General features: G+C 38.5%; 1 protein-coding gene across 6 annotated transcripts in view; it reads left to right on the top strand.

Annotated features, from left to right (window-relative positions):
• Nucleotides 1–25,349, top strand: part of MYO1D (myosin ID) — a 377,108-nt gene that overhangs the window by 109,192 nt on the left and 242,567 nt on the right. For all 6 annotated transcript variants that reach the window (XM_009251492.4, XM_024234170.3, XM_009251493.3 and 3 more), the window contains 7 exon segments: nucleotides 1,444–1,560; nucleotides 4,115–4,318; nucleotides 8,557–8,702; nucleotides 8,780–8,894; nucleotides 13,503–13,673; nucleotides 20,123–20,193; nucleotides 23,841–23,915. In XM_009251492.4, coding sequence (XP_009249767.3) covers nucleotides 1,444–1,560; nucleotides 4,115–4,318; nucleotides 8,557–8,702; nucleotides 8,780–8,894; nucleotides 13,503–13,673; nucleotides 20,123–20,193; nucleotides 23,841–23,915 — 899 coding nt within the window.

Here is a 25,349-nt window from a genome sequence, read left to right as displayed (position 1 = left end):
GGGAAACCTCCCCAGAACCCTCCTCCACTCATCCCCCATAAACACTTTCCCTCATGTTGTATTGATCAGAATGGCATCCCATGCCTGTGGCTAACCAGTCATTTAGTAAGGGAAATAAGATCCCTGATGAGTTTAGACCAGTGAAGATTTACCTCTTGAGGCTAGGTAGATGCCAGTCACAAAGGACATGCACACTTAGAGAGGAGTAAACAAATCAGGGTTCGATTGGCAAGAAAGAAATGAGGGTAGAGGATAGCTGTTAGGTAAGCAGCCAACAGTTCCCCACAGTAGGACATTTAGATTTTATCCAGTTACTTTCCAATTTCAACATGGTTGCAGTTTATAGTAATAGTAATATCTGATACTGCTGAGTGGTTTTTTTTGTATGCTGGTACTAGGGAGGTCCTTTATATAAATTTTCATTCAATTCTAACAACCACCCTGTAAGATATATGTTATTATGCCCATTTTATTTGTGAGGAAATTGAGGTTCAATGAGGTTAAGTATCTTGCCCAAGGTAAAAACAAAAAACAAAAACCTAGGAGGAGGAGGGGCTGGCCTGGTTGTCTCCTGGACACTAGAGGAACTTGTACTCACCAGGCAGAGAGGTCCCCTTCCAGGGACCTTCCTCAACAAGTGAGCATCAGGCCAGGTCTCTGTATCCAAACAAGAGGAGAAACTTACTGAGGAAAGGATTGGTCAAGCCTCTGTGGCTGCTGCTGTGGTAAAACTAATATAAGCAGTTACTATTGCTTTATTGTGAATTTCTGTTTACACACTTGTATTTTCAATGTGATGGCCACAGCTCTAAAAAGGCAGGCGATTCATCTTTGAGCTGCCTGTACCAGTTAGTAGAGCTGACTTGTGAAATGCGTATCAAGTGAGTGAAAGAATGAAGTTATAGTCCCAGACTACTTAATAGCTTACTAAATGACTCAGGCTGGCTGTTTTGCTTTTGAGGGCCCGCCTTGCCTCACCTGGAAAATAAACCGCCTGATTATACGAGAGTGAAGTGTTGTTGCCAGCCTAAATAAGACAATTGTGGAACAAAGAGCCACAAACAACAGTAGCCAAGCATGTATCTTGGAGGCTCTCACATTCAACACTTGCATTTGTGATCTCACATCCATGCTGTTGCCTTCACTGATCATGGAGTGGGGATCAGCTTGTCTGAGCCAGCTCAGGACTTGCTCCCTCACTGAAGGTTCCAGAAAAGGGCACAGTGCTTATTTTAGGTGATGGCTTTCACACACAAGTGGGCTTTGTACGTGCTGAATAATGTTGCAACTCCTGAAATCATTTTTATTTTCTCTGGAGACTCACCATCCCCTCAAGTGATTTACTACGAAGGCAAAACCTTGGTATAACTTAGTTTTATAATTGTTGAATTTTAATGCTCATAGGAAATATCTGTAACTTAAGTTTTTCATTTTCATCCCCAGTCTTCTATCAATGATGCTGCCGAATTCAAAGTTGTTGCTGATGCCATGAAAGTCATTGGCTTCAAACCTGAGGAGATCCAAACAGTGTATAAGATTTTGGCTGCTATTCTGCACTTGGTGAGTAGGGACACCTCTCAGAATGTATTGTCTTCTGCTGAGAACAGGATGCTTTCTCAGAAGATTTTGTTTTTTCCCTGTAGATTTAAAAAGTATTCAGAGAAAATTTTGTACATATTTTGAAGAAATTACTATGTCTGTGGTTCTTGCCATCATTTTATAATATTATGAGGGATTTTCCAAGCTACTATAGGGTTGGAGACTACTACTTCAGTTGATTGTCTTACTGGTATTGTCAAACTTTGAACTGGTTAATTTTAAGGATAAAAGAATTCAGCAGTGATGTGACTACTAGTGGTATAAATTCCTAGTGGCATTTGAAACATAGAATCGTAGGTTATCAGAACTGGATTTTTGATCATCTCATTTTACAGGTTGGGAAATAGCTCTGATAGGTGGCATGACTACCTCAAACGCACAGCCAGCTCATCCCAGAGCCAACACCATAGACCACTTTTGGGCCACTTGTTTCCCACTATCTTAGAAGTGAAGAACTGTGTGTCAGATTTCTTTCATTAACATTTATATAATTAGAGATATTTAAAATACACTGAACATATAATCTTACAATAAGAATGACAACATGGATTCAAATCTGGAATAAAAATTACTTTTCACTTAATATAGCAAGATTTAACTCTGAATGAATCAGAAATGTGCAGGATCTTTATGAAAAATATTATATAGCAATATAAACAATAAATGTTCCTGACTAGGAAGACTTTAGTATTATAAATTGTCTCATCTGTTTGAATTAGTTTTTAAATACAGTGAAGCAGTCCTTTTCAGAATCCAAACAAGAATTTTATTTTTTGTTGTTTTTTGTTTGTTTTGTTTTGTTTTTGAGACGGAATCTCACTCTGTCACCCAGGCTGGAGTACAGTGGCGCAATCTAGGCTTACTGCAAGCTCCACCTCCCAAGTTCACACCATTCTCCTGCCTCAGCCTCCTGAGTAGCTGGGACTACAGGCGCCTGCCACCACGCCTGGCTAATTTTTTGCATTTTTAATAGAGACGGGGTTTCACCATAGCCAGGACAGTCTCAATCTCCTGACCTCGTGATCTGCCCATCTCAGCCTCCCAAAGTGCTGGGATTACAGGCGTGAGCCACCACGCCCGGCCTTTATTTTGTTTTTAACTTGACCTATTGATTCTAGAATTTACCTGGAAAAAGATCAAATAAAGTATATTAAAGAAGTGTTGTATAGGGTAGGGTAAGGGAGGAGAGGGAACATGACTAGTTCTACCAAACTTAAAATGATAGTAAAAGCTATAGTACTTTATAACTTTGCACAAGTTCAGCACCAGATCAACAGATTAATCAACTGATTGGTTAATGTGCTGAACATTTGATAGATGGTTATAAGTATGTATTGCTTATTGAATGAGTGGAATATAAATAGACTCAAACACTTGAGGAGATTTAACATATTAAAAGGTGACATTTCAGCTGGGCGGGGTTGCTCACACCTGTAATCCCAGCACTTTGGAAAGTTTGAGGTGGACAGATTGCTTGAGCCCAGGAGTTCCAAGACCAGCCTGGGCAACATGGCAAAACCCCATCTATACAAAAAATATAAAAATTAACCAGGCATGGTGGCACGCATCTGTAGTCCCAGCTATTTAGAGGGGCTAGGGGTGGAAGGATCGCTTAAGCCTGGGACATTGAGGCTGCAGTGAGCCATGGTGCACCACTGCATTCCAGCCTGGGTGACAGACCCTGTCTCAAAAAAAGGTGACATTTCAAATCAGAAAAAGCTAGACTGTTCAATAAATCCCATTAGAGCAACTAACCATGTGAAAAATAAAGTTAGATTCTTACTTGATACCATATACCAAAATAAATTGTGGATGGAACTTAAAAAGTTTAAGGAAAAAGGCCAGGCGCGGTGGCTTACGCCTGTAATCCCAGCACTTTGGGAGGCCGAGGTGGGTGAATCATGAGGTCAGGAGGTCGAGACCATCCTAGCTAACATGGTGAAACCCTGTCTCTACTAAAAATACAAAAAATTAGCTGGGCGTGGTGGCAGGCACCTGTAGTCCCAGCTCTTCGGGAGGCTGAGGCAGGAGAATGGTGTGAACCCAGGAGGCAGAGCTTGCAGTGAGCCAAGATCGCACCACTTGCACTCCAGCCTGGGCAACAGAGCGAGACTCTGTCTCAAACATAAATAAATAAATAAAATAAAAAGTTTAAGGAAAACGAAAACTATAAAAGCATTAGAGGAAAACATCAAATGCTCATAAACCCTTTGGAGTAGGAATGGTCTAAGTATGACACCAAAGAAAGAGAGACCCTAAGGCAAAAGATTCGTAGATTTGATTACATAAAAATGTAAAACTTTTATCTGTCAAAAACATAAACTGAAAGCAAAAAGATAGATGAGTGTCTGGAGAAAGGGAAAAAGTAGATGAAACACTGTTTTTATATGTTGAGATGTATAATGTATTTAGGAAAATAGGTACAAACAAGGTCACCTGAATTATATTTTATATTGGCAAATATATCCTTGACATAATGTTTCATAATGTGTTATTTTTTTCACTTTTGAAACAGGGAAATTTAAAATTTGTAGTAGATGGTGACACGCCTCTTATTGAGAATGGCAAAGTAGTATCTATCATAGCAGAATTGCTCTCTACTAAGACAGATATGGTTGAGAAAGCCCTTCTTTACCGGACCGTGGCCACAGGCCGTGACATCATTGACAAGCAGCACACAGAACAGGAGGCCAGCTACGGCAGAGACGCCTTTGCCAAGGTGAGAGTGTAACTGACCCTATGTCACCTGGTGTTGATCGCAGTTGCAAATTGAGTGAAATCCTGTGAGCATGTATTCAGACATTCTTGAAAGAGGGTTAAGGCTTTTAGAAACCATAATGATACTTTTTGACCATTGAAGCCTCGGTAAAACTCCCAGATGTAAGCATCACTGCCAGAAAAGGTTCTGAGAAGAGTGGAAGCTGACTGGAGGTGGCGCTCATGAGGGCCTCATGTGCTGCCTCTCTCACTCAATAATGCTTTGCCAGAGTCAACTGACTGAGCTCTGGTCCATATTTTTTAAGTTTTATTTATTTTTAATTGACAATAATTGTATACGTTTATGGGTACAATGGGATATTTCAGGACATGTACACATTATGGAATGATCAGATCAGACTAATTAGCATACCTCTTACCTCACCTACTTACCATTCATTTGTGGTGAGAACATTTAAAATCCACTCTTAGCAATTTGAAACAATATTATTAGTATTATTATTAACAGTCACCACGCTTTGCAGTGGATCACCAGAAATTATTCTTCCTAACTGAAACTTTACCCTTTGACTAACGTCTCACACTTTCTCCATCTACCCCGCTCCTCTAGCCTCTGGTAATCATTCTATTCTCTGCTTCTATGAGTTTGACTTCTTCAGATTGCGTATAGGTGAGATCACACAATATTTGTCTTTTTGTGCCTGGCTTATTTCACTTAGCATAATGTCCTCCAGGTCTGTGTACTAAGCCTGCAGTGATAGTACCACAATTTATTTAACCATCTTACTCTTAAGTCACCCACTTTATTTCCCTTTTTTGCAACTGCAAACAATGCTGCACGTCTTTATACATCTATGCTTACACACTAGTGCTTTTGTTTCAGCTGGATGGATTCCCAGGAGTGAGCTTGCCAGGTCAAAGGGTATACTTATTTTATTTTTATTTTTTGAGACAGAGTCTTGCTCTGCCGTCCAGGCTGGAGTGCAGTGGCACAATCTTGGCTCACTGCAACCTCCACCTCCCAGGTTCAAGTGATTCTCCTGTCTCAGCCTCCCAAGTAGCTGGGATTACAGGAGTGTGCCACCACGCCCAGATAATTTTTGTATTTTTAGTGGAGACAAGGTTTCACCATGTTGACCAGGCTGGTCTCGGACTCCTGACCTCAAGCGATCTACCTGCCTTGGCCTCCCAAAGTGCTGGGATTACAGGCGTAAGCCACCGCACCTGCCATATATTTATTTTAAACTTTAAATTTACTGATTTTATGGCTGCATGGTAATATTTTATTGTTACTTTTATTTCATTACTAGTATATTTGAGCATCTTATCATTTTTGTAGAGTATTTTAACATATTCTAAGAATTGCCTATATATATCTTTTGTGCATTTTTCTTTGGAGCTGTTATCTTTTTATTGTCAATTTCTAAGTGTTCTTAGCATATCGTAAACTTCAACCCTTTGTCTATTATCTGTGTGGCAAGCACTGTATTTTCTCACATCTAACTTTTGTTGTTGTTTTGCTGGTTGATTGGTTTACTGTCTATTTCATTTTTTGCTCTTGTAAGTCTTAGGCTTGGTTTTTAGTTTTGGGGGAATTTGAATTTTTCCTAAGTGCAATGGAGAGCAATAGGGAGGACTTTAAGGAGGGGCAATGACATCAAGTTTGCCTTTTTTTTTTTTTTTTTTGAGACGGAGTCTCACTCTGTCACCCAAGCTGGAGTGCAGTGGCACGATCTCAGCTCACTGCAAGCTCCGCCTTCCAGGTTCAGGCCATTCTCCTGCCTCAGCCTCCCGAGTAGCTGGAACTACAGGCGACCGCCACCACACCTGGCTAATTTTTTACATTTTTAGTACAGACAGGGTTTCACCATGTTAGCCAGGATGGTCTCCATCTCCTGACCTTGTGATCCACCCTCCTCGGCCTCCCGAAGTGCTGGGATTAGGTGTGAGCCACTGCGCCCGGCCTTTTTTTTTTTTTTTTTTTTTTTTGAGACAGTGTCTTTCTCTGTCACTGAGGCTGGAGTGCAATGGTATGATCTCAGCTCACTGCAACCTCCACCTCCCGGGTTCAAGCAATTCTCCTGCCTTAGCCTCCTGAGTAGCTAGGATTACAGGCACCCGCCACCATGCCTGGCTAATTTTTGTATTTTTAGCAGAGATGGGGTCTCATCATGTTGGCCAGGCTGGTCTCAAACTCCTGACCTCAGGTGATCTGCCCACCTCAGCTTCCCAGAGTGTTGGGATTACAAGCGTGAGCCACTGCACCTGGCAAGTTTGCATTTTTAAAATGATCACTCTGGCCTTAGTATGGAGAATGTTATGGGGGCTAGAGTAAGAATGGAAGCAAAGAGGTCAATTAAGGGGATATTTTGTTAATCCAGGAAAGAGATGAGGGCAGCTTGAATCGGAAAGGTGGAAGTACAAATGGGGAGAGGAGGATGATTTGAAGTGGACTGTGTTGAGAAAATAAAATCCATAGGACCTATTATGTGGAGAATGAGAGAAGCAAGGATAATACTTTAACATGGTCTGGCTCCAGCCCACCTCTCCCGCCTCATTTTATACCATACCCAGCCCCCCTTTCTTCAGCCCAGCGCATTAGTCTTCTCTCAGTCCTCACAGATTATCCTGATCCCTTTCTCCTTCCAGTCACAGGGCCTGTGCACATCTGTTCCCTCTGCTTGGACTGCTCTTCTCTCCTCTCTTGCCTGGCTACCTCTTACTCATCCTTCTGGTCTCAAGTCAAGTATCACTTTCCCAGAGAGGCCTTCCCGAACCTTCCTGAGCACTGCATGGGTTAAATTTCTCTAAGACCCCACGTACCTCTCCTTTAGTGTGGAGGTGTATCTGTGAGGTGGGGGCAAGTGAGAGAGACAGACAGAATAATTTTTTCCTTCACTCTATTCCGTAAGTTTCTTGGAGATTGAGACCATGTTTGTGTTTGCCTGGACCTGTATCTCTAACAAACTATATATAATAAGTATTCGGCAAATATTTGTTGAATAAATCAGTGAATTTCTAAGTGGTGCTATTTATTTGTGGCTAAAAGTAGGATAGAAACAGTTGTGGGAAGAGGAAAGATCAAGAGTCCTTTGAGTTTGAGATGGCCGTGAGCCATTGAAGAGTCAGTGTCAGGTAGACAGTCAAGCTTGTGAGTCAGGAGCTCAGAGACTGTTCTCTGAGTCTGGATTTGGATAATACTTTTGGGAGTCATATTATATTTGTATTATTTAATCCTGGGTGAGATGATTTAGAAGGTGCTAGAGAGTGAAGAGAAGAGGACCAGGAAGAACTCCAACTTTTAGAAGTCAGGTAGAAGAGGAGACTCTACCAAAGGTCACCAAAAAGGAACATCCAGTGAACAAAGAGTAAAATTCAGAAAGGCTGTTATCTGAAATCCAGAGAGAAGAGTGTTCCAAGAAGGCAGTGAAAACCTAGGTTGAGTGATGCTGAGCGACAGAGCAGGATGTCCATATGAGGTACAAGAAGTATCTATGTAGAGGTGCTGTGAGTCTTTGATGAGCCATTTCAATGGAGTAATAGGATGTAAGTGGAGACTGGAGTGGATTGAAGAGTAAAGGGGAGGTAATGGATATAGGTGAAGAGAGTGGGTAGCTGGCAGGAGACGTTAAGGAAGGTTTTCTAACGATGTGACATTGCAGAGCACATGTGTATCGGGATGTGAATGTGTGTTAGCGTGTGGCTCCTTTGTCCATGTGTGGCTTAGTGTGTGTGTTCTTGTGCATTGGATGTGTGTTTGATTCTCAGGGAATTTCAACCCTTGATCTTTGGCTCAGATCTTCATTTAGCATTAGAAATCAATATTTATAATTTTTAGAATTCATATAGCTTTAGTGGATCATAGATATTAACTCACTAGCTCTCAACTCTTTATAGTTGATGAAATTAATAATAAAGCAATGAACTGGCTTATTCAAGGGATCAGGCAAACTATTGATATAGCCGGGCAGGGAAACATGCCTGGAGAGTGTCGTTGGAATTGGTGTAATGACCGGTAATAATCTTTTAAAAATACAAGCTATTTACTTTAGTTTTGCATACATCAGGTAGTTTGGGTTTTTTTAAATGGACAGTCTACATTTTCCATTGTTCTGCTGAGGCCAGTAATGGCTATGCTAAACAGTGAGAAGGTGGACAGGAATTTAAAACTGATCACAAATCAAAACAGAGGACTCATTCCCAAATTGGCAAGCATTTATGGTGCTATTTTCCTCGCAGGCAATATATGAGCGCCTTTTTTGTTGGATCGTTACTCGCATCAATGATATTATTGAGGTCAAGAACTATGACACCACAATCCATGGGAAAAACACTGTTATTGGTGTCTTGGATATCTATGGCTTTGAAATCTTTGACAACAACAGGTAAACTGGAAAAGATACTTAAAACCTTGTTGCCTATTTTCTATTTGTTGAAACTTAATTTATTCCTTTTCTTATAGTTTTGAACAATTCTGCATCAATTACTGCAATGAGAAACTGCAGCAGCTATTTATTCAGCTGGTTCTGAAGCAAGAACAAGAAGAATACCAGCGGGAAGGGATCCCCTGGAAACACGTGAGTGGACTCTTATGGAAAATGCCTTCATGTGTTTCTCATATTATTGATAATGTCAAATTTTATTTTAGGTATTTCTTGATCTTTTGGGGGTATTTGAAACATCTGAACCTTAGCCTTCCTTTTTGGGATATATAAATACAATTAATTTCATCATTTTTAGGTGGGATTGCTATAATTTGATAGACTGCCTTGTTGGTGCCCAGAACATCCTGAGTTAGAACCAGTAAACCTGTTTTCACGTTATGGCTGATACCACGTGGACTTACTGGTTTATATCTGTCTGTTAGGTTTAGCATACTTTATTAAGTTATACCTTAAATTGGCTGAACTTTCCTTCAGAATCTAGTTTCTTCTTCCCCTTTTCCTCCTTTTTCTCCTCTTCTACTTTGTAGACTATATGGTATCTTATTGTCTTCAGTTAATGTTGTTTATATTCTCTGAAACCTACACATTAAAATACTTGTTTTACTTTGCATTTTCTTGTGTATTACACTTCAATTATCACCTCTACTCTCATCAATCTTTGGGAACTTTTGTATTTGTCAGAGGCAAACTAATCTGGTAAGATATAGCTGGAAAGCATAATGGGTGCACAGTGCAAACCACAGAGATCAAAGCTAAAAGGCACGACTTGTTTGGTTTTTAAATTTCCTATGATAAGACCTTCTGTTTATGATAGAAATGAGACATAGTAATTTTTCTTGTAAGTTTGTATTTTTAAGCAATTCTGAGAATAAACTTGAAAAATACAAAAACTTTTAAGTTTCCGTAGTTTGAGTTTATATGATTGTTCATCCTCTTGCCAGAGAATAGAAATAAAGCCAATATTTGTTTTTTGTTATCCAATATAATAGCAGCAAAAAAAATTTGAAATACTATATTTAAATGACTTTTAGCTTCCTTCCTACCTTTCTATTTTCTATTTCCTCCCATTCTGAAATAAAGAGACAATGATATAACAAATAGCTTTCCTGCCTCAAAATTGTATCTGCCTTCCATCATGTGTTAAACGTTAGAATACCATAAAAAAGTTGCTCTAGTATATTGGCATAAATTTTACCTATTTGCAAATAAAGCAAAGGGTTATTTTATATAAGAATTATCTATAGTTTGACTTAAATAATGAACTCTCCTAATACAATTAAAATTTAATTCAATTCAATTAAGTGTATATGAAGCTTTCTAAGAATGAAACTGTTGTATAATACACGGTATAACTGAAGCTTGGATTTTTAATACCAAATTTAATCATAAAACTTGTTATTCAAATGTGATTTCAAAATATCCTTTAACAATCAGAATATCAAATTTCACAGGCATAATTGACAACAGGGTAAGTAATGCAGTAGACTGTTCCAAACATCTCAAAAAGAATCAAGAATCCCAAAATGCAAAAAATTTTCGCTAAATAAACCAAGAAATATTTGTCCTAGAGGGAGCAGAAGGCTAACCCCAAGGTAACAGTTACTTACTACATGCCAGATCCCCCCACAATTAGAATCTCTATTCTGGGTAAAACCCCAAACTTCTAAACATAGTGATTCTTTTTAAAAGATTTTTTATTATGGAAAATTTTAAACACACATTAAGAAGAGAGACTATAGTACAGTAAACCCTATATACCCATCACCTAGCTTTAACACTTACCAGTTGATTGCCAGTCTTATGCCATCTGTACTATATCCACCTACTCCCAGATTATTTTGAAGCAAATTTCAGATATCACATTATTTCATCTATTCAATTGGATATCTATTCAGTAAATATTTCCATGTATTTCTCTAAGAGAGTTTTACAAAAACCATAATCACAATGCCATTATCATACCTAAAACATTAACAAAAATTCCTTAATATCGTAAAATATCCAGTCAGTATACATGTTTCATATTTCCTCAGTTGTCTTCTGGTTGTTGTTTTGCAGTTTAAATTTGGATCCAAATAAGTTTCTTACATTATGATTGATTGATAGGTCTCTTGCATATCTATAGATTTTCTCCTTCATCTTTCTTTTTTTCCTTGAATGATCTCTCTTTGCAATCTTGTGTTGAAGAGAATGAGTCATTTGTTATGGAGTTTCCCACAGTCTGGATTTTGCTAATTGCATTCCTCAGGTGCCATTTAATATGTTTCTCTGTTTCTTGTATGTCCTGTATATTGGTTGTTAGATCTAGAGTCTTGACTGGATTTAGGGTCAGTTTTTTTCCACAGCCCATTTCATAGACTGTGTGTGAACTTCCACCAGGAGGTTCGTAATGTCTGGTTATCTCTCTGGTACATTCACTTTTAAAAGCTTTTGATGCTGTAGTTTGCAAATCATTTTAACTATTGAGAACTTGACACTCAAGCACAAAGCTGTTGTATCTGGAGTGGGTATGAGAGGCCAGAGCCCAATGTCCCTAAGCTACCCCATCACAACTCTTCTGGCTCCTGGTATCCTTTAGGAAACCTTACGGGAATGCCAAGTTGCTGCAAGAACTTAGTTTGAAAACTACTGGTTTAAGCAATGTTTGAAGCAGTATTAAACTTACAAACTGAAAGTTACTAGCAGAGACCAGTAGCTTTTAGTAATATAATTGGGATTTTAGGGAAGGTAATTCTTTAGTCCCTGGGACAAAAGACTTGGTCTTTAATTTCATAGTCCCGTAGTCTAAGATGTCCACTATTAATATAGAGCTCCTGCTTTTTGAGTATTTTTAGGATTTTTTTCCAAAGATGGAAATAACTTTTCTCCCTAATTAGAAATGTAATAAATGCCCATAATGGAAGTAAATATTTAGACCTACACTGCTTCACCTCAGTACAACTGAAATTTGTGCCAGATAATTCTTTGTTGTGGAGGCTGTTCTATGCATTGTAGGATGTTTAGCAGCATCCCTGGCCTCTACCCACGAAATGACAGTAGCACCCCTACCCCATTTTGACTAGAAATGTCTCCTGATATTGCCAGATGTCCCCTGGTGGGCAAAATTCCCCCTAACTGAGAAACTTTAATATAGACAAATCAGAAAAGTATAAAAAACAAAGTAAAAACTACCCAGTTTACAGGTTTCAGTCCATAAGATACAGAAGAGAACATGCAAGACTAGAAATGGAGCTAAAAGCCATGTACAAATAACTGGCATAAAACCTTGGATTTTAAAGCATGAAATGGGAATACATGAGTCACTTGAATGGTCTATTATGAGTATATAGACCTTACAGAAGGTAATGGAGACAGCAATCAGTTTAGGTAACTCCTGCGTAAGATGGGACATAGCAAGATTAAACTATGTGATCATAAGCTGCCCCTCTTTGAGATGTGCAGCTTGCCTGAGTTGGGCCTTTGTGTGCCTTCTGTGTGTGGTGATAGGTGCATTGCAGGCTGTCAGAATAAACAGGTGTGGCAGAGGGTTGTTGGACAAACCTTGTACATGTATAGTTGCTGAAAAGCCGGAAGTTATTTATAACTTCATTCAGCTTGTGGAAGTAAAGGAAAAGCTTTTTCTTATCTTTTATAGATACTTATTTCTCAGAATTAAATTCTTTATATTATGCCTAGAAAAATGTCAAAATTCTACTGAATTTTTTCAAATTTTTCAAAATTCTATTGAAGCTTTTTAACTTTGGGGAAACTGAAATAAATGCTTTTTTGGATTTTAGTCATTCAGGGTCATGTAACTTGCATGTAAAAATGCAAGTTCTTTTTTTTTCTGTTTTAAGTGGAGTTTATTTAACACTAAGAGATAAAGGGTTGTTAACAAACACAATGACAAATGGACATCTGACTGGGATGAGGCATTATCCTGTACACATAACGTTGGTATTTTTGTGTACCCTCAGTGCATAGCATTTACACACAGAGCCACTGCTGCACAGCACAAGAGTATCTGAAGAGGCTGAATCAGAGTAAGGCTGTTTAACAGACTGAAATTTTTTAGTATATATATTCTGTATGAAAACAGAACTTTTGAACTGGCAGGTAGAAGGCAACTCTGCCAAACACTACAGTTAAAGCCCCTACTTTAGTGCACAGTTCCACCCCTTCCATCTGCATGCATGACACATTAACAGTATTTAAAGGTAAACGAGGCACTTTGTGGCAACCACAGCCATCATTATGAACATATTGCACAAAATTTCTAGAACTAAACATTTAACTTGCACCCTACTTTTATAAAAATGCAAGTTTTGTGTAGTACCTTAACTTTATTATAAAGTAGTATATCAGATAATACTTTAAGGTTATTTGTTGGCCCTTTGTGGAAGGTGGACCTTACGGTTAATGGCAGGCAGATTGGTATGAAGGAGTAGGGTTGGGTGTGGGATCTGGAGGCAGGATTAAAATGAGTTTGTAATGGGAGAAATGGTGTCTACCTTATTATCTTTGCCTTGGGCTATACTAATCTCAGACAATGTATTTCATGATAGAAAGTTAACAAAGAAATTTAAAAATAAACGTCTGTTAGAATGTATACTCTTTTTAGTATAAGACCTCTTTAATGTTATTCATACATTTGACACCAAAGTAGTTTTACCTGAACTCCTGATACAAATAGGGGCATCAGGGTTTAACCTGGCCTGGTCACTGTTCTCTTCAGAATTGCCTCCTTGCTGTGTCCTACAGATTGACTACTTCAACAATCAGATCATTGTTGACCTGGTGGAGCAACAGCACAAAGGGATCATTGCAATCCTTGATGATGCTTGCATGAATGTCGGCAAAGTCACCGATGAAATGTTTCTTGAAGCACTTAACAGTAAATTGGGCAAACATGGCCATTTTTCCAGCCGAAAGGTAATGTGTTTAATGACACCTTCTTCTCCCTTTTATCTGTGAGATTCTCCTTGTTGTTTGATGGAGTTAAACGACTTTATATGTTGGGTGAAAAGAATGTCCCCTTTAATAAGAAAGAAAAGTCACAAACATTCATTAAATGATTTGTTGCTGTGGATAAATTCTGCCTCTCTGGTTTATAGTATGAAGAAATTGATAAAATCATGTTAATCCAGGAGAGGGAGCTCCAGACTATACAATTTGGTAGAAATAGGAAAAATGAGCATGATTCTTCAGAAAGCATGATGTCATTTGTAACCAATAGATGTAGAGTCCTTGCTCATGTGCTAGAATTTTACTCCTGCATCTGATAACTCTGGCATGGAAAATAGCTTTTGTCCTTGACTTTTTACTGTAATCCTCAGTAACAAAATGTGTTGTGTACTCTGCCGTACTTCTTCAGATCATATGACTTTCTTGAAAACAGAGATTCTAGTTGTAATTCTAGTTATTACAGAGAAACTTATTCATTAAATAAATGAGTATCCTTTTAACTCTCCATTTTTCAGGATCTAAAAATGTGATAAAGATCACATATCTGTAGTAATTGGTGGCAGTTGTGATTATCAGACCTTTGTGCTGATATGGACATATCATTTGCATGGAATATTCCATTTGCATGGAATATGTTTGCTATTAGTATTCGTTCAAGAAATTTGTGTTAGAAGAGGAACACATCATCATCGCCCCTGAGACTTCTCTACACATAGTCTTGTCTAGTAACCGTATGCTAAAGGGAAAACAGGCCCCTGCTCCTTCACATCCATAGAAAAAGGGGGCAGACATTTCTGCCTCTCCAGAGTTCCATATAAATCTCTGACACTGCCATTTTTTAGTGTAAATAAAGTCTATTTTCTAACTTATCTCCTTTGAAATTATGTAATCAGAACAGGGAAATTCCACAGTTAACTAGCTAAAGCCCAAATCGTCAAGAAATAGATTACTAGCTGACATTTATTTTAGGCCAGTTTTTTCTAAAATATTCTCCTTGGTCTGTTACTGAGGATTGATTGTAACCCTACGACAAGTTCGCTTTCAGATACTACAGTCTGCTCTTTCATATTAGGGTTTTGGGTTAGAGGTACTGCTTCAGTCATTCGCCATTTACACCACAAATACCTAACAAGTGCTTCTCATCTTCCAGGTGCAATCCTAAGTGCTGGGGACAGAGTACTGAGCAAAGTTAGAAGTCACCTAAATAATTTAGAGTGATGCTTTTAAAGATGGCATGATTACATGGGCAAATGTCCTATCTTTGAGGGAAAGTTTATAAATGTCCTTTGTACACAGTTCAGGTTTTGGAGACTCACTTAGCACGGTGCCTACCAGATGGTAGACATTCAATCAGTGTTTGTAAAGTTGAATTGAATTGTTCCCAATCATATCAAATAAATCTTATTTAAATTTTCATTTAAATTAGCTATAAGTCTCACATGAGAAATCAAATCCATCTCATTTTGATATCTTCTACCTTGGCCATTTATATACCTGAATTAAATGTGTCAACCAAATATTTTGAAATATAATATCATTCCTTTTTTTTTTTTTCTTTTGAGATGGAGTCTCACTCTGTTGCCCAGGCTAGAGTGCATGGCGCAATCTTGGCTCATTGCAACGTCTGCCTCCCGAGTTCAAGCGATTCTCCTGCCTCAGCCTCCCAAGTAGCTGGGATTACAGGCACCCGCCATCATGCCCAGCTGATTTTTGTGTTTTTGTAGAGACGGGGTTTCACCATGTTGGCCAGGCTGGTCTTGAACTCCTGACCTCAGATCATCTGCCCACATGGGTCTCCCCAAGTGCTGGGATTATAGGCATGAGCCACTGCACCCAGCCATGTCATTTGTAAGACTAACTCTACATACTACATCAGTATTTGCTACTGATTTGACATGAAATGCTAAATAGTAATTTATCTGTGGAGAGGATTTTCTTTTTCTTTTTCAAATTTGTGGGAGCCCAGGTTTCCCAACTTTCAGACCAAGTAGCTCTTTCTTTTGGTATCCCTAAGACAAGTGCTGAGGTAGTGATTATTTGTTTCTTTATTTATTTATATTATTTTAGATCTGGGTGTATACATGTTCAGGTTTGTTACATGGATATATTGCATAATGGTAAGCTTTGGGCGTCTAGCTTACCTGTCACCCAGATGGTGAACATTGTACCCAATATGTAATTTTTCAACCCTCACCCCCCTGCTTTTGGAGTCCCCAGTGTCTTATTTCCATCTTTGTGTTCATGTATATGCATTGTTTAGCTACCACTTACAAGCGAAAAAGTACATTATTTCACCTAGTATAATGGCCTCCAGCTCTACCCCTGTTGCTGCAAAGGACATGGTTTCATTCTTTTTTATGGCTGCATAGTATTCCATTATATATATATGTATATCACATTTTCTTTCTATCCAATCATTTGTTGATAGACACTTAGATTAATTGATTCCATGACTTTGCTATTGTGAGTAATGTTATGGTAAACATACGAGTACAAATATCTTTTCGTTATACCTAGTAGTGGAATTGCTAGATCAAATGGTAGTTCTATTTTTAGAACTACCATTTAAAAGAAATGTTTACATTCTTTGAGAAATCTCCATACTGTTTCCCATAGAAGTTGTATTAATTTACATTCCCACCAACAATGTATAAGCATCTCCTTTTCTCCACATCCATGCCATCTGTTTTTGACATTTTTAGTAATAGCCATTCTGAGTGGTATAAGACGATATCTTATTCTGGTTTTAATTTGTATTTCTCTGATGATTAGTGATGTTGAACATTTTTTCAAATGTTTGTTGGCTGTTTGTATTTCTTCTTTTGAAAAATACCTGTTCATGTTCTTTGCCTACTTTTTAATGGGGTTATGTGATTTTTTTGTTATTTAGTTATTTGAGTTCCTTGTAGATTCTGAATATTAGTCCTTTGTTGGAGGCATAATTTACAGATATTTTCTCTGATTATGTAGGTTGTTTGTTTACTCTGTTGGTTATTTCTTTTGCTGGCAGAACCTTTTTAGTTTAATTAAGTCTCATTTGTTTTTGTCACATTTGTTTTTGAGGTCTTGGTCATAAATTCTTTGCCTAGGCCAATATCCAGAAGAGTTTTTGCTAGGTTTTCTTCTAGGAGTTTTATAGCTTCAGGTTTTATATTTAAGTCTTTAATTCATCTTAAGTTAGTTTTTGTGTATGGTGAGAGACAGGGGTCCAATTTCATTCTTCTGTATATGGCTAGCTATTTTTCCCAGTACCACTTAGTGAATAGGGTATCCTTTCTCCATTGTTTATTTTTGTCAACTTTGACAAAGATCAGTTGATTTTAGGTATACAGCTTCATTTCTGGGCTCTCTGTTGTGTCCCATTGATCTATATGTCTATTTTTGTACCAGTACCATGCTGTCTTGGTTACAATAGCCTTGTAGTATAATTTTGAAGACAGGGTAATATGATGCCTCTGGTTTTGTTCTTTTTGCTTGGAATTGCTTTGGCTATTTGGGCTGTTTTTTGGTTCTATATGAACTTTAGGATTGTTTTTCTAATTCTGTGAAAAATGACATTGGTAATTTGATAGGAATTGCATTGAATTTTTAGATTGCATTAGTATGGGCATTTTAATGACATTGATTCTTCCAATCCATGAGCATTGTATGTTTTTCCATTTTTTTGTGTCATCTATGACTTCTTTCGTCAGCGTTTTGTAGTTCTCCTTGTAGAGATCTTTCACTTCCCTGTTTAAATATATTCCTAGGGTTTTCTTTTGTGTGAGTGTTTGTGGATATCGTAAATGGGATTGAGTTCTTGATTTGGTTCTCAGCTTCAGTGTTATCGGTCGTGTATAGAAATGCTTATTTATTTTTGTACATTGATTTTATATCCTGAAACTTTACTGAAGTTGCTTATCAAGTCTAGGAGTCTTTTGAAAGAGTCTTTAGGGTTTTCTAGGTATTAGATCATGTTATCAGTGAACAGGAATTATTTGACTTCTGTTTTCCAGTTTGAATATCTTTTATTTCTTTGAGATAGAGATTTTTAAAATGTGTTCTTCTTTGGGATTTTTACCTAATGAAGAAAAGAAATGATCAAACTATCAAAATATTTTAATCACTGTGAACTGTTTATTACATATGCTATTCTGTGTGTTGAGCTGGATACCATCATTTGCTACGGGTTACTGATTAGCTAGACTTATTGGCATGTTAAATTAGAGGTTTCTATCTTGTAACAGTTATTTCATTTAGGGACAACATTGTTTCTTCCGCATTAAAGTTACCATGGAGAGATAGGCAAATAATCCAGTAAAGCATAAAATTATTATTTAAATTATTAATATAAAAAGTTAAATGATAAATACATAACTGCTATTACCAATAAAAAAAAGAAAAATCTAAAACCTCCTGTGTTCAGATCAGTTGCAACTTTGCAGTATCCACATGTAAGAATGATCCATTAGTGTAGACATCTCTTGGGTCCTTTTCCTTAAGGGGTTTTATAAATAAAACAGTTTGTAAAAGGGGTTAATAAGAGAGAGAGCAGAAAAGGGAAATTAAGTATTTTGGAGACCTCTCTGTATGGTAGATGCTTTGTTCTCAATAGTTCATTTAATCCTCAGAACAACTCTCTGAGATAAGTAATTATTAAAGAAGTCAGAGTGAGTAGACGGTAGAGGCAAGATTTGAACCTTGGAGGTCTGACTCTAATTTCCTGTAATTATTCACTTGTCAAATTAATAGAATACACCTTTCAGGTTGAGATTATTTGTTATCGAACATTAGAACCTAAGTGGTTTTTGTATATTTCCCTAGGAAAAATTTATTTATTTATTTTTTGAGAGAGAGTCTTGCTCTTGTCACCCAGGCTGGAGTGCAGGGGCATGATCTCGGCTCACTGCAAGCTCTGCCTCCCAGGTTCATGCTATTCTCCCGCCTCAGCCTCCCGAGTAGCTGGGACTACAGGCGCCTGCCACCACGCCCGGCTAATTTTTTGTATTTTTTTAATAGAGACGGGGTTTCACTGTATTAGCCAGGATGGTCTCAGTCTCCTGACCTCGGAATCCGCCCGCCTCGGCTTCCCAAAGTGCTGGGATTACAGACGTGAGCCACCGCGCCTGGCCTCCCCAGGGAAACTTTTGTGGACTCTCCTAGATGTCTGCCTAAGAAACTATAAGATTCCAAGTGATTCTTAACAGGGCAGACAAGTCTAGATGCTACTGTAACAAGGAAGATTGTAGAAAGTCATAGAGACCTCCACAGCCATATAAAAACTGCCTTCCCATAAACTATTCCTCTTCAGGGAGAAAGAGCTGAAGAAGCTTTATCTTCTGTGAAATGATAGTCCTGAACTGGAGTCTCAGCTTAGCAGACAGATGAGCCAGGCCTCCATGTACATAAGAGAGCACAGATGTTACATTTGATTCCAGGAGTCCTTTCCAGGGGTACCACTTACTAGCTATGTGATCTTGGGCCAATTGCTTAACCTCTTTGAGCCTCAGTTTCCATGTGTGTAACAGAGAGATTGTTATACCTTATATGTCAGCATTGAGGACTGAATAAGATGTATATGCCTAACAACTAGTAAGCCTTCAGTATGGTCCTCCTTAAGTGGACCTTGGAGGAGAAAGAAACTCTATCAGTCAGGGTAGGCTGGACTGCATGAAGATAGTAGCTACATTTTGTTTGGTTTGGTTTGGTTTTTGAGACAGGGTCTCGCTATATTGCCCAGGCTGGAGTACAGTGACCCAATCTTGGCTCACTGCAGTCTCTGCCTTCCATGCTCAGGTGATTCTCCCATCTCAGCCTCCCGACTAGGTGGGACTACAGATGCATACCACCACGCCTGACTAATTTTTGTATTTTTAGTAGAGATGGGGTTTCACCATGTTGCCCAGGCTGGTCTTGAACTACTGGGCTCAAGCAATCTGCCTGCCTCAGCCTCCCAAAGTGCTGGGATTACAGGCCTGAGCCACCATGCCTAGACTGTAGCCAAGATTAAAGTGTCATAAGATAGTAGAAGTCTATGTTTCTCTCAGGGACCCAAACTTCCTCTATCTTCTGACTATTCCATGCCTTAGGGACTACCCTCTGCATCCAACTAGTGGGAGGAGAGAAGAAAGCACAGAGGGGGATCATTCACTTTTCACCAGTTTGGGCCTAGAACAGCCACGCTTTACCTCCATTGTCCAGAACTTGGTTACTTGGCCATATCTAGCTGTAAGAGTGGTCAGGAAATGTAGTCTAGCTGTGTGGATTTCTAGTGAAAGTTTAGTCTTTATAATACATAAGCCATATTTTTAAATCAAGCCCCACACAATGTGATGTCATAATTTGTGGTATTATCATCATTTCATATTAAGCTGGAATATATTTTTAGGAAAGCAAAAATGTCCGTTTTCAAAATAATATCCTTCTTGATTTCTTAGCTCTGTGCCTCAGACAAAATTCTGGAGTTTGATCGAGATTTTCGAATTCGACATTATGCAGGCGATGTAGTGTGAGTATCTTACCTTGGTACCTACCATGATTTGCATGCCACCTCACTTTAGAAAATACAACCAGGAAAAATGTAAATTGGTTTTATATTCATTTGCATGTTTTGGTCATTTGATATGTCAATATATTTTAATTTGTTCAACTTAAAAATGGCATAGCTTCATTCATTCCTTGCTTTTCAACCATTTATTGGGCACACACTACGTGCCCATGTACAGTTCCTGGCATAGTTCGTATTCAGTAAGAATCAGCTGGTGGGCCAATAAATCATGGAAGTATATTAAGAACTGGGATAGGAAGATGGATAAGATGGTCCTTGCCCTAAAGAAACCAACAGTTTAGTGAAGAGTATAGGCATGTACGTCCATCAAAGGTCACTATAATGAAGAATGGAAACAGTTAAACTAGAGAAGCACAAGGCATTATAGGAGCAGTGAGTAGGAATAATTAACCCACTGAGAGGAGCATAGAGAGGTCTTGCTGGAGGAAGTGGTATCCAAATTGAGTCCTAAAAGTAAAAGAGGGTTAGTCAGGGGAATGAATTAGAAAGAGGGGAGAGAAAAGAGAAAGCTTTCCAAGTAGAAGAAACAGTAGGCATAAAAAGGCCCCTAGGTGAGAATTACTCCTGTACATGAAGATCTACAAATAGTTGGGTAACTGCATAAGCAAAAACCATTTTTGCTACATTATTTTCCAAATATTATTTAAAAAAGTAAAACTCTTACTAGCCATATTTTTATTAACAATTCAATAAAGTAGAAATTGATCAGAAAGTATAACTAAAAATTATAACTACCTTAGTACATTAGGTTCCAAGGGCAGCTGTAACAAATTAACCACAATCGGTGGCTTAAGTCAACAAAAACTTATTCTTTCACAGTTCTGGAGTTCAAAAGTTCAAAATCAAGATGTCAGCAGGGCCACACTCTCTCTGGAGGTTCCTGTAGAGAGGAATCTGTTCCTTTTTCCAGCTTCTAGTAGCACTGGACATTCCTTGGCTTGTGGCTGCATCACTCCAGTCACATTGCCCTCCTCTTTGTGTGTCTGTGTTAACTGTCCCTCTGTGTCTATCTTTTTTTTTTTTTTTTTTCTGTATTTTTTGAGATGGAGTCTTGCTCTGTCACCCAGGCTGGAGTGCAGTGGTGCGATCTCAGCTCACTGCAACCTCCGCCTCCCAGGCCCAAGCAAGTCTCCTGTCTCAGCCTCCTGAGTAGCTGGGATTACAGGTGCATACCACCACGCCTGGCTAATTTTTGTATTTTTAGTGGAGACGGGGTTTCACCATGTTGGCCAGGCTGGTTTTGAACTCCTGACCTCAATTGATCTGCCCACCTTCGCCTCCCAAAGTGCTAGGATTACAGTCATGAGCCACCGAGCCTAGCCGCTCTGCCTCTATCTTAAAGTGACATTTGATATGGCATGTAGGGCCCATCTGAATAATGTAGGATGAGCTTCTCCTCTCCAGATCATTAATGACATATTTTATGATATAAGGTAACATTCCCAGGTTCTAGGGAATTTGATGTGAAACTTTTGTTGGGGCTGCATTTCTTAGCCTACTATATTTATTATGCCCTTACTGTCCACTGAACACTGCTCCTCATCTTATTATTTAAAGAACTCTTTTTCTTAGTTTTTACATTAGGAATTCTTTACATGTAATCCATTGCAGGAAGAGATTAAAGAAAAAAAGGTAAATGATCTTCTCTATAAATGCCGAAAAGATGTTTGAAGAAATTTTAATAGCTGTTCCTGATTTAAATTAAAATTCTAGGACCATAAAATAATATGGCTCAAAATTATCACACCATCTGTCAAACTAACCATTAGTGATGGAATGGCACCATTTTCCACTTTTTCTGGTCCGGTTCCCAGGTTCCATAATACTGAAGAGGGAAGATCCAGTGCCATACAAATATCTCCCACTAAAATTCCAAGCCTCACTTACAGGGTACTTTCATACAACTCAGAATGACACAAATGCAGAGCTGGATAGAGGCCTTAGAGATGACCTAGACCAGCCACTTCGTTTTACAGATGAAGAAACTTATGCAGAATGAGTAAAGTTCTTACTCAATGTCACATAGCAAATTTACAGAAGAACTGAGACAATAACTATGTTTCTAGACTCCTAGTCTAGAACTTCAACTAACCCTTTTGAGGGATATTCAATGCCTCAGACTTCCTCCTCACTTCTTAAACTCTTCAATCCTTTTCTGGATTTTTACTGAGTATCTTCTATGTGCTCAGTACTTTATAAGGTATGGTCTCTGCCCACAAAGAGCTTGCCATGTAAGATACATACGTATATACATATATGTATGGTTGTATGTGTTCTTATTTATACACATGTAAACACACATATATACACATAAACATTTATATACATGTATACAATAACAATGGTCTAAAATAATTGCCATATGAGTAATAGCAATTACTCACTTGGAATTTAGAGTAAGGAAATACTTCCAGGTTTGTGTGATAAACCCAGGAAGGCTGATGCTAGTCTTTGAATGCTAGGAATTATTTTTATAGGAAGAAGTGGGAAGGGTGCTACAAAATATTCAGGAAATAGCAACTAGGTCCATCTGATTGGAGTGTATCCTTTTTTGTAGCACAGAGAAGTAGAACTATCTGGAAGAGTAGCTTGAGATCAAATCACAAAGGTTCAGTCAAAAGTGACTTGAAAGTATTAAGAAGACCTAGGTTGGGGCAGGCAAGGAAATAATTTTGGATATGGTAACCTTAAAGTACCCATGGGCAGCACAGCCTGAAGGAACTTTCTTGCAGGATTAAATATGTAAGGCAAGGAATCTGGGTTAGAGATCTGGGAATTGCCTATACTGATCTGATTGTCAAGGGAGAAAACAGGCACAAGAGCAGAACTGTAAGGTGTAGCTGTGTCTAAAGTTCCTATTTGCTTAATCTCCTAGCCTCTGTCTTAATTCACCCAGAGTCCTCAATTACTTTTATAATCCCAAAACTGAATTCGCTCCTCCTAGAGTCCATGCCAGTCACTGGAGTAGTACAGTTCTATTCCCACTCTTCTCACCAACTGCAATCTTAGCTGGACTTTCAAGACCTTACTCATCTCCCTTCCAAACCATCTATACTGGCCTCCTCATTCTCTCTCCAGAGCACCATGCATGTGCCTACTTTCGTCACTCCATTTGATCTGTTTCCCTGTGTGATCTGCCTGCCTTTTTCTCCTCTGCTTATCCAATTCTTACCATCCTTTGCAGTTCTTCTTGGATTCTTTTATCCTACCCTCAACATTGAGTGAACCTTAGGCAAGTCACTTGACCTCCCTACGGATGAGACTGTTAGTTCCTGTATGTTGCTGTTTTGCTTTTATCTTAGGAATGCTGGATGATAAATACAGCTATCTTTTAAAAAGTCATCTTCTTGAGGTAAGCAATAAACCAGTAGGAAATTATCATCTTAATCATGATAGTACTGATGAAAGTTCCCTTCTATTTAGTAGGTAAATTTGGTATCCTTTAATACAGAACAAGGTGAACAATATCAGCTTTTGATTATTGATTGCATAATTAATGGTGGAAAGGCTTGTTGCCTCCTAGAAAATCTTAAATGTGGCTCTTGCTTGGTAAATAATACATGTTTTCTGTGATTTTTCCCTGTTAGCTATTCTGTCATTGGTTTTATTGACAAAAATAAAGATACTTTATTTCAAGATTTCAAGCGCCTTATGTATAACAGGTAAGATTGAAATTTTATTAATTAACTCTAGATTAAGCTCATTGACATATGTAATATATGCACATGGTTATATTTATATGCAATTTTAAGAGTTTCTGGCACATTTTCTTGTTCTGCTTTATCAGACTTAATAAATAGCATATAACTAACTTGATGATAAAATCTATAAATTTTGGGCAGGGACCTGCTAATACTATGATTTGCTTTGATTTCCCTTGGGTTGCCTCAGTTTCTGTGCTCACTGCTGCCAGCCTTCCAGCATCCCCTACCAGTATACTCAGCAGTCCTCAGGCCAGGCCGGTGTGATGAAGAAGTGTCAGGTGACATCTGGCCCAGCTAGAAGTTTTGCATACTCAGATTCCCATTGTAGTGTCTTCACCCCCAAATAAGAGACCTCTCTGATATCAGAGTGGCATCTAGTGTCAGTGAGCACTGATAGTGACTGAGCAGACAGAATCTTCTCACAAACCAACAAAATGTGGAAAAGTTATGGCAAAATAAAACTAGGCAAATGATAACAAGTTTAAATCCAGTATGGATACTTTAAAAAGAAGGTCCATGAAGAAGAAAGAGGATTCCTGGTCATCTTCCTATGGGTTAAAGAACTGTATTCACTCATTTATTAAGTCTGCTTAGTCAGTTGCTCAGTAGATTATCAAAAATGTATTGAGTACCTTTGAGGCACACATTCTTCTGTGTTCTGGGATACAGCTGTGAAAAAATGTAGGCAAAGTCCCTGGCCTCATGGAGATTATAGGCTAGTAAAGGTGACAGTTAATAAACAAGGAAACAACTTTCAGTTTGTGACAAGTGCTGTGCAGAAAAATAAAGTAGGTAACAGATTGAAGGGTACAGATGAGGAGGGGCTGGGAAGGAATTATAGATAGGGTAGTCAGAAAAGGCCTCTTATAAAGGTGACATTTCAGCAGCGACCTGAATTAAGTGAAGGAGGGAGCCATGCTGGAGGAAGAGCATTCCAGGCAGAGAGAAAAGCTAGTACCAAGGCCACAAGGTGGGAATGAGCTTGAGTGTATTGACAGCAAGGCCATTGTGGCTGAAAACAGAGTGAGGGATGGAAAGAGTGACTTTAGAAAGATAGGTAGAGCCTGGATCATAAAGAGCCTGAGTCCACGTAAGAAGAAAGTATGAAGGGAAGCGTTGGAATTTATGATGTGATGTGATGTGATTTATGTTTTAAAGATATCACTGCTGCTACTACCTATGTAAAATGCACACAGTAAGGGACAAGAATGGAAATAGACAGTAAAGGAGGCGATTTTAATAATGCAGGCTGAGGCTGGGCACAGTGGCTCACACCTGTAATCCCAGCACTTTGGGAGCCTGAGGCGGGTGGATCACGAGGTCAGGAGATTGAAACCATCCTGGCTAACATGGTGAAAACCCTTCTCTACTAAAAATACGAAAAAATTAGCC

This window comes from Pongo abelii, chromosome 19, assembly GCF_028885655.2.
Source record: "Pongo abelii isolate AG06213 chromosome 19, NHGRI_mPonAbe1-v2.0_pri, whole genome shotgun sequence".
Taxonomy (NCBI): Eukaryota; Metazoa; Chordata; class Mammalia; order Primates; family Hominidae; genus Pongo; species Pongo abelii.
Note: the sequence above shows the minus strand (reverse complement) of the source record. Positions and strands in the feature narration are given on the sequence as shown.